An 11,692-nucleotide genomic window follows, 5' to 3' on the forward strand; every position below is an offset into this window, starting at 1 on the left:
AGTAAAGAACAAAAGTAAAAAAAAAAAAAAATCAACTAACTGAAGCTTAAAAAGTTATGAAAAAAGAAGATTTTTAATAATTTTTTCACAAAAATGAAAATTTGCATCAAAATCTAATACAACTGGATGACATGAAATACTACGAAATCAAAATAACAGCGCAATGGATTTTTTTTAATCCGTTAATATGATATTAAAATTAATATTTAAAAATTACGAATTAAAAAAAAATAATGTATTAATATTTTATTTGGTAAAAAAATATATAAAGAAGTTGGGGTGAAGGGTAAATTAATAATTAAAAAAGGCGCAATGTACACTGCGTTGCATGTTAGCGTTCTACCATTAGTAAAACGGAAATTTCAGAAAAAAATAAAAAAAATCCCATGGAATTTCGCAAACTTTCAGGATTAGGGTTTCGCTTCCTACTCTCTCTTTTCCCTCTTTGGTCTCTCACTTCAACGACACTGGTAAGATCACTAAATCCCCAAATTCTCTTTCTAATTTCAGATTTTCTATTCAATTTTGTTAAATTTAGGACTTTTTTTTTTCTTTTATTTCCAGGAATCAGAAAAAGCTCAAAGCTTTGAAATTAGTTAAGGAGAAAATATATATATTTCTTTTGGAAATTTTGAGGGAAAAAGATGGATGAAGGGGAGGGAGGGGATCAGATGGATCAGTTCCATAGAAACGAAGCGATCTCGGCCGTTGCTGATGAGGGTTTTTTAGGAGAAGAAGATGATGATTATGAAGATCTTTACAATGATGTTAATGTTGGTGAAGGGTTTCTTCAGTCTTTAAGAAAAAACGAAGCTTTAGGGTTTAGAAACGAGGAAACTAAGAATAGTGCAAATAATAATAGCGGTGGGAAAGTTGGTGGGTCACCAATGGGTGCACCGGAATCTGGTGTTTCAATTCCTGGGGTTGCTGGTGGTGGTGAAAGAGGGGATTCTAGGGTTTCTTATGAGAGTCAAGGGTTTAGAGGTGGTGGTGCTGGTGTTGATGTGAAGGGACCTAGCGTGGGCATTGGTGGTGGTGGGGCTGGGCTTAGGGTTGAATTAGCGCAGGAGTCAAGTAAGTTGAGTGAGATGGCTGCGGGGCAGAGCGGGAATAATAATAGTAGTTTAGGTGTTGTAGGTGGTAGGGGACAGCAGGTACATAGTGTAGGGAATGTGGGGAGTGTTGAGAATGACGGTTTTATGAGGCAAGGAGGAGTAGGGGTTGGGAGTGTCAATGGTGTTGCTGGCAGCGGTGGTGGCAGTGGTCCTATGATTGGGAATGGGGGTGGAAATGTGGGTGTTGGTGGTCCTGGTGTTGGTGCAAGTGGTGGTGGAGGTGGTGGGACGATATTGTTTGTTGGAGACTTGCACTGGTGGACAACAGATGCTGAACTGGAGTCAGAGTTGTGCAAGTATGGGCCCGTGAAGGAAGTTAAGTTTTTTGATGAGAAAGCAAGTGGGAAGTCAAAAGGGTATTGTCAGGTTGAATTTTATGATCCAGCCGCAGCCACATCTTGTAAGGAGGGAATGAATGGGCATATGTTTAATGGAAGGCCTTGTGTTGTTGCCTTTGCATCACCATTTACTGTTAAGAAAATGGGAGAGGCTCAATTAAATAGGAATCAACCGATGGCACAGTCTGCTCTTTCGCAAGCTAGGAGGGGCCCTAATGATGCTGGAGGCAAGACTGCTGCCAATAACATTCAAACTGGAGGGAATTATCAAGGTGGGGAAAATAATAGAGGTTATGGCAGAGGGAATTGGGGAAGAGGCAATGCTCAGGGTATGGGAAATAGAGGGCCAGTTGGTCCTATGAGGAATAGGGCTGGTGGGATGGGTGGTAGAGGTATCATGGGAAATGGTGGAAATGGATTTGGACAGGGTATTGGTGCGACGCCTCCTCTCATGCACCCACAGTCTATGATGGGTCAAGGTTTTGATCCTGTTTTCGGTGGACCCATGGGAAGAATGGGCGGTTATGGAGGCTTTCCTGGTGCTCTAACGCCTCCATTTTCAGGGATTTTACCTTCGTTCCCTCCTGTTGGAGGAGTTGGTTTGCCTGGAGTGGCTCCTCATGTTAACCCTGCATTTTTTGGAAGAGGTATGCCCATGAATGGTATGGGCATGTTGCCCACAAGTGGTGTTGACGGGCCTAATATGGGAATGTGGTCAGATCCCAGCATGGGAGGATGGGGTGGAGATGAGCATGGTGGTGGGAGAGCTGGAGAGTCTAGTTATGGGGAGGAAGTTGCATCTGACCATCAATATGGCGAAGTTAGTCATGATAGAGGAGGTTGGCAAAACCCCATGAAAGAAAAAGATAGAGCTTCAGAAAGGGAGTGGTCTGGTTCATCTGAAAGAAGGTTTCGTGATGATAGAGAACCAGGGTATGATAGGGACATGCCTAGGGAGAAGGATATGGGCCATGGCCATGATTGGCCAGAAAGAAGGCACCGGGATGATAGAGACATTGGTCGAGATCATGATAGGGAGCATGACAGAGATAGGGAGCGCTCTCGAGATCATGACCGCGATCGTGATAGAGAACGTGATCGGGACAGGGATAGGGATCGATATAGGGAAGACAGAGACAGATATGCAGATAATCATAGGTACAGGGACCGTGAACCAGAGCATGATGATGATTGGGATAGGGGACGGTCATCAAGGACTCACAGCAAGTCACGATTATCACAGGAGGAGGAGCATCGATCAAGATCTAGAGATGCTGATTATGGGAAGAGGCGACGGCTTACCTCAGAGTGACTTACGTGATGCTTCTTATAGCTGAAACAATATGTTAGAAAAATAATAAAAAAATCAGTAACTGCAGAAAGTTTCATCATTCTCTTTTGATGTCTCCTTCAAACTGTTGGTATTGTGGTCATCAATTCATAGCCATTCTTAGTTCATTGCCCGAATTTGTTGATCGCTTCTCTTCCCTTGGAGTATAGTCTCAATTTTTCATGAAAGAAGTAAGTTCCTTATCTGTGGTTTTCTACTCATATATCTGAGTACCGCATTGTCAATAAAATATCCTTTAATTTTTTTCTCTGAACATGTGGGATTGTGTAATAATTGTTTTTGTATGCATATGTAACAAAGTTACTCGTACATTTCATTATCTAAATCATTGAAGATCTCAAAATGTTGCAGTAGGCTAGCTAATATTCATGTAATGTTGGTCTTTATTCATTTTTCTGCTATCTTCGTTAGATTAGGAATGTTCTATGTGCTCATTATGACTTGTGTTGAGTTCAACATAATAGTTCCCTTGTTTTACATGCATTTCTTCCTTATCATAAAAGATTTAAAGTAGGTGCTGAGTCATTTTAATATATGATTAGGGAATTAATGGTTGTTGCCTTTCTCCTTTTTATGCGCTGTTGCTTGCCAAGAATGAATTTTCTGGCTATAAGATGCAAAACTTATCTTCCTGATGTTTACTTTCTGATTTGCTTAAAGGTTTGACCTTTGCAGTATGCTATCTTATGTTTGTTAATTGAGTTAAGCAAACATTCATTATTACTGGGTCAAGTACTAGAACCTATTTTATTGTGCATTTCTCAAGTTTACTATTGATGTTCAAAGGCAATTACTGTGATTATAGTCTGTCTTATTTTTTAAGAACATGGTTCCTAATATAATTGTTACTCTTTTATATATATATATATATATATATATATATATGTAGCTTGAAGGTATTTGATCTTGACATTTGAAGCTGTTGAGCAGAAATATGGGTATCGTGGAGATGGAGATGATCTCAGTGAGAGAGACGACAGTAGATGGTGTTTCCTTTTGCCGGCATTCATGTAGAAGTGGAAATCAAGCGTATAAGTTTTTAGCTTTCTTTTGCCTTTATGTTTTAGTTAATCAACACTTGATGAAACCCATGTTGTGGATGATGTTATGGCTTGAAATTTCTTAGGTCTGAGATGTGGTAGATTATTTCAGAACTTAAAAAGTTTGAATGTGATGTAATAGTATTTAGTTGAGGATGTTGCTGCTGATGTTTATTTTCTGTTGGTTGGTTGTATCATTTTTGCCCCCCATTTTTTCTTTTTTGGGTTAGTTTTAGTGTACCATTATGTTAACCATGCAATTTTTGAAGAGGGATGTAGAATACTAACCATTTGGTTTGAGCAATGCCATTGTTAGAGCCTTGAGGATTGTACAAAGTGACTTTGTATATAAGAAAGATTTTTATTCAAGCTTCTTGTTCTTTAACCTTTTTGCCCATCTTTTCTAGATGTTCTGATTGAATGAGTTGCTGAAATATAAATCTTGCGTATAGGGATTTTACATGCTCATTATCTAAATCATTAAATGCAAATATATATTATTTTTAGGCTACTTGAGCTTAATGGAGATTAGGGTTGGGGCAAAAACTTCAATTGAACCCTACTACTCCTCTCTTGCATGTGTGTGGGTAAAAAAAAAATTCCAAACTTCAAGTTCAAGACTTTTGTTTATAATTTCCTTGTCTACTTATGTTACTCTTCCTACTATTTGAGCAGTAAACTCAAAATTTCATGTAAAAAAACATCAATTCCTTGCTTGAATCCTTCTTTTAAACCATAAGTTGGAGGACAATTACAATTAACAACCACTATTTTATTTTTAAAGATAATCCATTTGAAAATTGAAGGGAAAATGACTTGAGTAGTTTGATACTTTAGAATCTCATAATTTTTAATAATAAAAAAATAAAATTATCATCCATGTATTGCACTTGATTAAATTTATTTTAAATTATTTTATATCTTATATGATAAAAAAAATATCATAATTGAAGTTTAAATTAGCTTCCAAATTCTTTACTAAAAGGGAAATTCTCTTCAAAACTAGAAAGGCAACCAAAAGTAATGCAAAAAGTAGCTTTATGGTCTTTATACTAAACAAAATTGACCCTCCCTCTCCCTTTTTGGGTTTGATTCAATGGATAAGCAAGTTGTTTAGGAAAAAGAACAATCTTTGTAATTAAGCTTAGTTTTGGGATCACTTTCATTAATCATTCAAAATTGTTCTTTAGATTCTTGAACTTTTCTTGTATAGATAAACAAACATTTAAAACAAAATTTCTCTTTGATTTCTTTAACATTTGCAAAAATTTTACCCTCATTTCTCATTATTAATTACTTTTATTTCTCAATATTTAACAAAAGTAAAGAGAAGTAGAGCCAAACAATGATGTAAAGGGGGTTTAAAAGTTAACAAATAAAGATGTGAAGGAGTCTCAATATTCTATATAGTAATAATGTGATTCCCTTTGTTGTCTTTGTACTAGGAAAGCTGAACCCAATGGAATCATTTGGGCCAGTCTTACTTTGATTTTAGTGCAATTCTTTTTTCTTTTTTTTTTCATAAATTATAAACCTCAAAAACTAAATTGTTGAATGATATTTTTTAAAAAATGATTGTATAAATTAATAAAATTTTTCATAAAAATTTAAGATTGCTCGTGCTTATTGTCGATATGTTATTGGGTTATCTTAGTTAGAAGAATGTGAGATTAGAAAGAAGACTAACTTAAACTTATAGTCAAAAAATACAATTAAGGGCCGTCAAAATTGATATTTTGGGATACACTTCAACACTCAAATTAATATTGTATTTGAGATAAGGAAGGAAGGAGGAAAAGATATGAAAGTGATGAAGTGTTGAAAAAAGTTTCAATGAAGGAAAAGCTAAGTGTGTAATAAATAGGATTTTCTCTTATGTATTTGGTTTTCAATTACTTTATGTATGAGATCAAGAGGCAATGCTTGACTGAAATAATTAATAATTGATGAGATATTTAAATAAAATTTGAAAAGAATTTACGTCAATAAATATGAATCGTATTTAATAATTCTAAATAAAATTAGATTATATTTAATGATTTTAAATAAATTAAATGTCAAATAATCAATTTTAAAGTGATTGTCTCGATAAATTATCAAAAAATCTTAAACGAACTCTTCTTTTAATAAATGACGAACCATTTCCACGAAATAAGTAACATGAGTGTCTACACGTGCCTTAATGGAATAACCCCAAAATATAATTGTATTAACCAAACTTTAATCAAGTTGATAGTTGATTAGTTAACTTAGGCATAACACTTCCCAAGTTGTTTAATCTCTCACAACACCACCCTCCCAAAAAGAAAAAAAAGAATAATAAAAGTTTTTAATGACCGAAATTAGTTTTTAAAATAGTTCGATATTAGATTCAAATAAAACTTAAAAATTTATTTTGATTAAGAAAAAAAAAAAAAACTTAATAACTTCTTTAGCTGATCATTGAGTGATATAAATTAAAATAAGCAGAAAATTCTAAATTAGACATCATTGCTTGCAAATTAAAGAAATAGGCTAAGAATATCTTAAGAAAGAGACAAGACAAGGGTTCGACTTTAATCTCTCGCTTCTCTCTTAGCGTAAGATTCTGTTTCTCTTGAAATATATAAAAAAAAAAAAAAAAGTGAAAATTTTTCATCAAATCACAAAAAGAAAAAAAAAAAAAAACAGAGATTTTCCATGTTGTTCCTTTTTAAATACTTAAGCAACACCTAATCTGAGTAATTTCCAAAAATGTAGAAAGGATGTTCTAACAACCTATGTAAGTGTCGGTGCTTCATTCATTTTTCGTTAGACTGGTTTTAATAAAACTTCGCTTCAGAAAAGAAAAAAAGAAAAATAAAATTGTCGGCAAAAAGTTGGGACAGCTGAAAGGCATTGAAAAGTATTTGTTTTTTTGGTTTATTTGTTAACAACTTAAGCATCACTTTTCAATAATTTAATTATTTCGGCAGATTACTTTGTCAATTCGTACAAATTAATCAATGGATTGAGATAAAAATCTTAGTTTATTTAATAAAAAATTTTATTTTTTATTCGAATAGAAGTAAAATAAATATTATATTATAAATACGATAATCAAGATAAATATAATTTTAAATTTTTATTTAAAATAAAATAAAAAATTAACACATATTTCATACTCGTATTTTATATATATAGTAAGTATATTTTTTTATTAAATAATATAAATTATTATTTTAAATTAATTAAAATTAAAATATATTATTAAAAAATATATATTAATATATATTTATAAAAAATTATTTAAATATACAAGATAAAAATTAAAAAATAAATTATATTTTTTATTTTTTAAAACGCTATGAATATAGGGATTCTCATACTCATTAAATATCTACAGAGATGGAGATGATGATAGATTTAAAATATTCATTACATATGAGTATAGAGATGGATATAATATAAAAATTCATAGATGAATATAAAGAATACTTTACTTTGTCTTATAGCTTATCTATTAACATTTTTAGCTCTTATGTTAACTCGACAAACTGTTCAAATTTTTTTTTTGTTATAATTATATATTAAAATAAAGAATTTAATGACTCGAAATCGAAGAAATAATTTTTTATTATGTTTATTTAAAATTTTTTTATCAAAGATAAAACATATCACAAAAAAGTCTTCAAAATTTTTTATATATTTAAAATTATCAAAATTTAAATTTTAATCATTAAAATTAAAAAAAATCTTGCATGGAGGGGGGGGGGGTTTCCAAACTTCAAGGCTTTATTTTTAATTTCCTTGGTTACTTAATTTACTCTTCCAACTACTTGAGCAGCAAAGCCAAAATTTCAACTAAAACATCATTCCCTTGCTTGAATTTTTCTTCAAACAACCCATAAAGTGGAATACCATACAAAGGTCAGAAGTTGGAGGATAATAACAACAAAATTAATTTTCTTTTTTAGATAATCCTTTTGAAAATAAAGGAAAAATTTGAGTTTGAATAATTTGATTAAACATTGAATATGAGATTTAATTCAATTAACTCAAATAATCACTAAATTTAAATATTAAAATTTAAACACTAAATTTATTGAATATTAATTTTAAAGATGATTTTATGAATCAATTAAATTAAAATTTAATACATTTAATAATTTTTTTTATGATTAACAAATGGATTCCATAACCAACACTTGATTAATAAAACCTACGCTAACTATAAAAGCATATTATATGCTTTTTCTGTCTCAAATTATTTGAATAGTATTGACTTTCACGGAATTTAAAAAATTTTTGATTTTAACGTATTTAATATTAAAATTAAAGTTTCATGATTTTTAATGTTAAAAAATAAAATAATTATTAAAATATAATTTTAAAATATAAAAAATAAGAATTTTAGATCTTTAAAAAAGAAAAAAAAAAACATAATTTTGGAACATTCCAAGAAAAAAGTAGACAAAGAAAATGAGATAGATGGAATATTAATATACACCAACAATTTTTTTTTTAAATTGAACTTCAAATTTCTTTTTTCTTAAACTATACTATTTTATATGTAAAATTATAAATCAAAATTTTTTATGGCTAAGAGGGATTTTTTTTTCACATTTGTTCAAACGATTTTCTAAATTAATTATAATAATTTTTTTGGTCTAAAATATTTTAATATCCATAATTAATTTGATTTTTGATTAATTGAAAATCGAGTTAGATCTAATTTTATAAAAAGCAAATCATGAATTAATTATAATAATATTTTTTTAGTTAGAAAGTCACTTAAAACATAATTTTGACCCTTCAACAATGGCTATGGAGCTATCATCCTTTATTATATTCCTTCCAACTTAAACAACTACTCTTTCAAATATAAACCATAAATAAAAATAAATATAAAATGCCATATTAATAATAATAGTATTATTATTATTATTATGCAAAGAAGGATCCCTTACCAAACTAACCAGGTCAAAACGACTACACACCAACTTCATAATACCTCACCTTCTAGGGACCCATGGACTTAAGGTTAGGTTAATTTCCATTAATTTTATATTAATTACTTAATGTACAATTCACTTAATTAATTATAATATCATTTTAAAGGGTTGTGAAATACATATGTTAAAAGATTATCCTATTTCAATCTATATTTCGTAATCATTAAAATTAAAAATTTAATTATCTGTTTACAGATTACATAATCATGAACACATTAATTATTTTTTTGTAAAATAAAAAGTTTTATTTAATAATAAAAAAAGAGATTGTAGATATTAAAATTAAAATTTTAAATTTACTAAATATATTTCTTGAGAAAATAATTGTAAGAACCAATTGATCTAAATTTCAAATTCAACAAATCAATTATATTTACTTATATATAAATCCGTATTAACATAACCGTAACAATTAATATTTGATATTGAAAAATTCATAGTATACATGAAAATATGAGATTGATATATTAAATTAGCACCTAATTATAGATTAAAAAAAGAGTATAGAACAATGGGACTAAGAGGGAGGACCACTTATGAAAGGATATGATTTGGGTGAGGAAGGGGTCCTTTTCTCATTATAATTATTAGATTTATAATATATGAAGCCTAAGGCCATCTTTCCATCTTGGTATTTAAGATTTCCTTTTCTTTTGTATAGTTATTATTATTTATTTTCTTGAAAGCAAAGAATCAATCCCCCACCATGTGAAACATAACTAAATAAGAGGCTTGAAGTATATTATTAGTAAAATTTAGCAAATACTTTTCCTTTTTTGGGTTTGATTTTAATTTGTTGTCCATCATAGAATTTATTAGTTTATTTTTGTCAAAACCCTTTTGCTAAATTTGACAAAATCATATCTCCTCAATAGTTTTTCCTTTCTCTAATTGATGTTGAAAATGGCAGAAATCTTAATATTTGTTAAATTTATAAGTTGATCTTGAGAAATTGAAACCACATGAAAAGTATGAAGTATCATATGATTGAAGATCCATTAAAGATTCTATAAATGAGAATAACACTAGCATTAATACATATAATAATAATGAGTTTCATTGTAGAACTAAAAAACAAGCTATTCTTTTGCATTATCAGGAGAGTTAAAATTAAGTCATAGTAGTTTCTTTTGCTTCTTTTTTTTTTTTAGTATTTTTTTAAGTGTAATGGTAATTTTGAGTTTTATCTAACACATCGGGTTTAATAAATTCATAAAAAATTACCTATTTTAATTTTTTTTTTTACCCCTGAGTTCTTATATTGGCCAACTAACATGGGTGATTGGAGATTACAAAGATGGTAACCCAATGAGTCCAAAGAGTCTCATTGTTATAAACAATCACCGAACAACTCCAACTCTGCAAATTTGTTAGTTTTTAGTTGTTGGCCAATCTTATTCATTGCTGAAAACCCACCCTCTCCTTTCAAAGTCCTCTGGACTACCATAAAAAGGAGGGAGAAAAAGAGCAAAAAGAACAGCAGTACAAGAAAACTTAAAAAAGGGGAGACATCAAGGCTTTGCTTGAATCCTTCTCTGATATAGAGAGAGGCACTTTGGTAAGACACAGATTTCATGCTTTCCTCCCTCTCAGGAATGGAAGACAGCCCAAGAATTCTGATGGAGAAGGCGAGCAGGATCTTGAGAAAATCAATCTACACCTTCCTTCAAAACTATCAGTACCTGACAGCAACAGCTGCAGTTCTTGCTTTTCCCTACTCAGCCTCGATTCTCCTTTCACAGGTGTTTGTTCCCTCCTCTCCTGTCTTGCCAACAGTTCATAATCGTCTCAGGATTCTTTTCCAGGCTGCAGGGTTCCCTCCTTCCTCAGATTTCTTCACAATTCTCAGTTTGAAGATTTCCCAAACCATCTCTTCCTGTATATTCACTCTTCCTTTCACCCTTTCTTTCCTCCTCATAGCCAAATCCTCCATAATTCAACTTCTCAACCAACATAAACCAAACTTGCCACCTTCTTTCTCTTCAGTTTGTTCCCTTTACAAGCCTCTCCTGGCAACCCATATATGCAATTTCCTTTTACTCGTCTCAGCAAATGCAACAGCTTTCTCCCTTTTATTCTTTGCCTTCAATTTTCTTGAAGGGTTTGGATTCTCATCCCCCAATTGGCTCCTCTTCCTGTCAGCTGCAGGTGCTGTTCTTTATTCTATCATTCTTGCCAATGCCCTCATAGTATGCAACTTAGCATTGATTTCATCAGGAATGGAAAGATCCAGTGGATATATGGCAATTCTCAAGGCCTGTGTTCTGATCAGGGGAAGAACTTCAACCGCCTTAACATTGGCAGTACCTGTCAGTCTGGTCCTGGGAGCCATTGAAGCCCTCTTCCATTACCGGGTTGTGAGAGCTTATCACACTGGTAATATGACCAGCTTTCCAACAGCTTTAGAAGGGATTTTAATTGCTTACTTGTACTCCACATTTATTGTTCTTGATACTGTTGTGAGTTGCATGTTCTTCAAAAGCTGCAAGACAGGTTCTTTAAGAGACCTGGATAGCAGATACTCTTACAGGGTTGAAATTGCAGAGGAAGATGGTAATGCTTATGTGGAGTTGAAGAATATTGAAGAACTGCCATAGAAAACATTGGAAGAAACAACCAGGGATCATCCAATTCTTTTCTTGAATTTCGAAGGGAGAGAAGAAGAAGACTGCACATATAAATTCATACAAATAATATTTGTATTCAAGATTCATTTCTGTTACTTGAACAGAAACCAGGCAACTTCTGAGATTTAAAGATCCATATATGCAATATAGAATCGAGTCAAGAAGCAGACGAGGAAAAAAATTTTTCATTGTAATCAATTTCTCTGTTACATACTCCAGTTATTTTTATCGCTTCTAAAATTCTAATA

General features: G+C 31.4%; 2 protein-coding genes across 4 annotated transcripts; both read left to right on the forward strand.

Annotated features, from left to right (window-relative positions):
- The first annotated feature begins 331 nt into the window (after positions 1-331).
- On the forward strand, positions 332-4,213 carry LOC111283871 (uncharacterized). Of its 2 annotated transcripts, none has more exons than XM_022872522.2 (3): positions 332-470; positions 565-2,974; positions 3,694-4,213. In XM_022872522.2, the coding sequence occupies exon 2, from the start codon at positions 645-647 to the stop codon at positions 2,763-2,765; it is 2,121 nt and encodes a 706-aa protein (XP_022728257.2). In that variant the 5' UTR covers positions 332-470; positions 565-644; the 3' UTR covers positions 2,766-2,974; positions 3,694-4,213. The 2 variants fall into 2 exon arrangements, with proteins under 2 accessions (XP_022728257.2, XP_022728252.2); XM_022872517.2 differs by having other exon boundaries at positions 3,735-4,213.
- A 5,923-nt stretch (positions 4,214-10,136) lies between these two features.
- Positions 10,137-11,477, forward strand: LOC111275034 (uncharacterized). Of its 2 annotated transcripts, XM_089745834.1 has the most exons (2): positions 10,137-10,965; positions 11,035-11,477. In XM_089745834.1, exons 1-2 carry the CDS (start codon positions 10,392-10,394, stop codon positions 11,412-11,414), a joined length of 954 nt encoding a protein of 317 aa, XP_089601960.1. In that variant the 5' UTR covers positions 10,137-10,391; the 3' UTR covers positions 11,415-11,477. The 2 variants fall into 2 exon arrangements, with proteins under 2 accessions (XP_089601960.1, XP_022715850.2); XM_022860115.2 differs by having other exon boundaries at positions 10,142-11,477.
- Positions 11,478-11,692: the final 215 nt, after the last annotated feature.

Source organism: Durio zibethinus, chromosome 17 (genome assembly GCF_047325235.1).
Source record: "Durio zibethinus cultivar Kanyao isolate XHJ-2024 chromosome 17, ASM4732523v1, whole genome shotgun sequence".
Taxonomy (NCBI): Eukaryota; Viridiplantae; Streptophyta; class Magnoliopsida; order Malvales; family Malvaceae; genus Durio; species Durio zibethinus.

What these genes read in the sequence shown, in the direction of transcription:
- LOC111275034 (XM_022860115.2), top strand. Translation starts at nt 10,392, where the DNA reads ATGCTTTCCTCCCTCTCAGGAATGGAAGACAGCCCAAGAATTCTGATG.
- LOC111283871 (XM_022872522.2), top strand. Translation starts at nt 645, where the DNA reads ATGGATGAAGGGGAGGGAGGGGATCAGATGGATCAGTTCCATAGAAAC.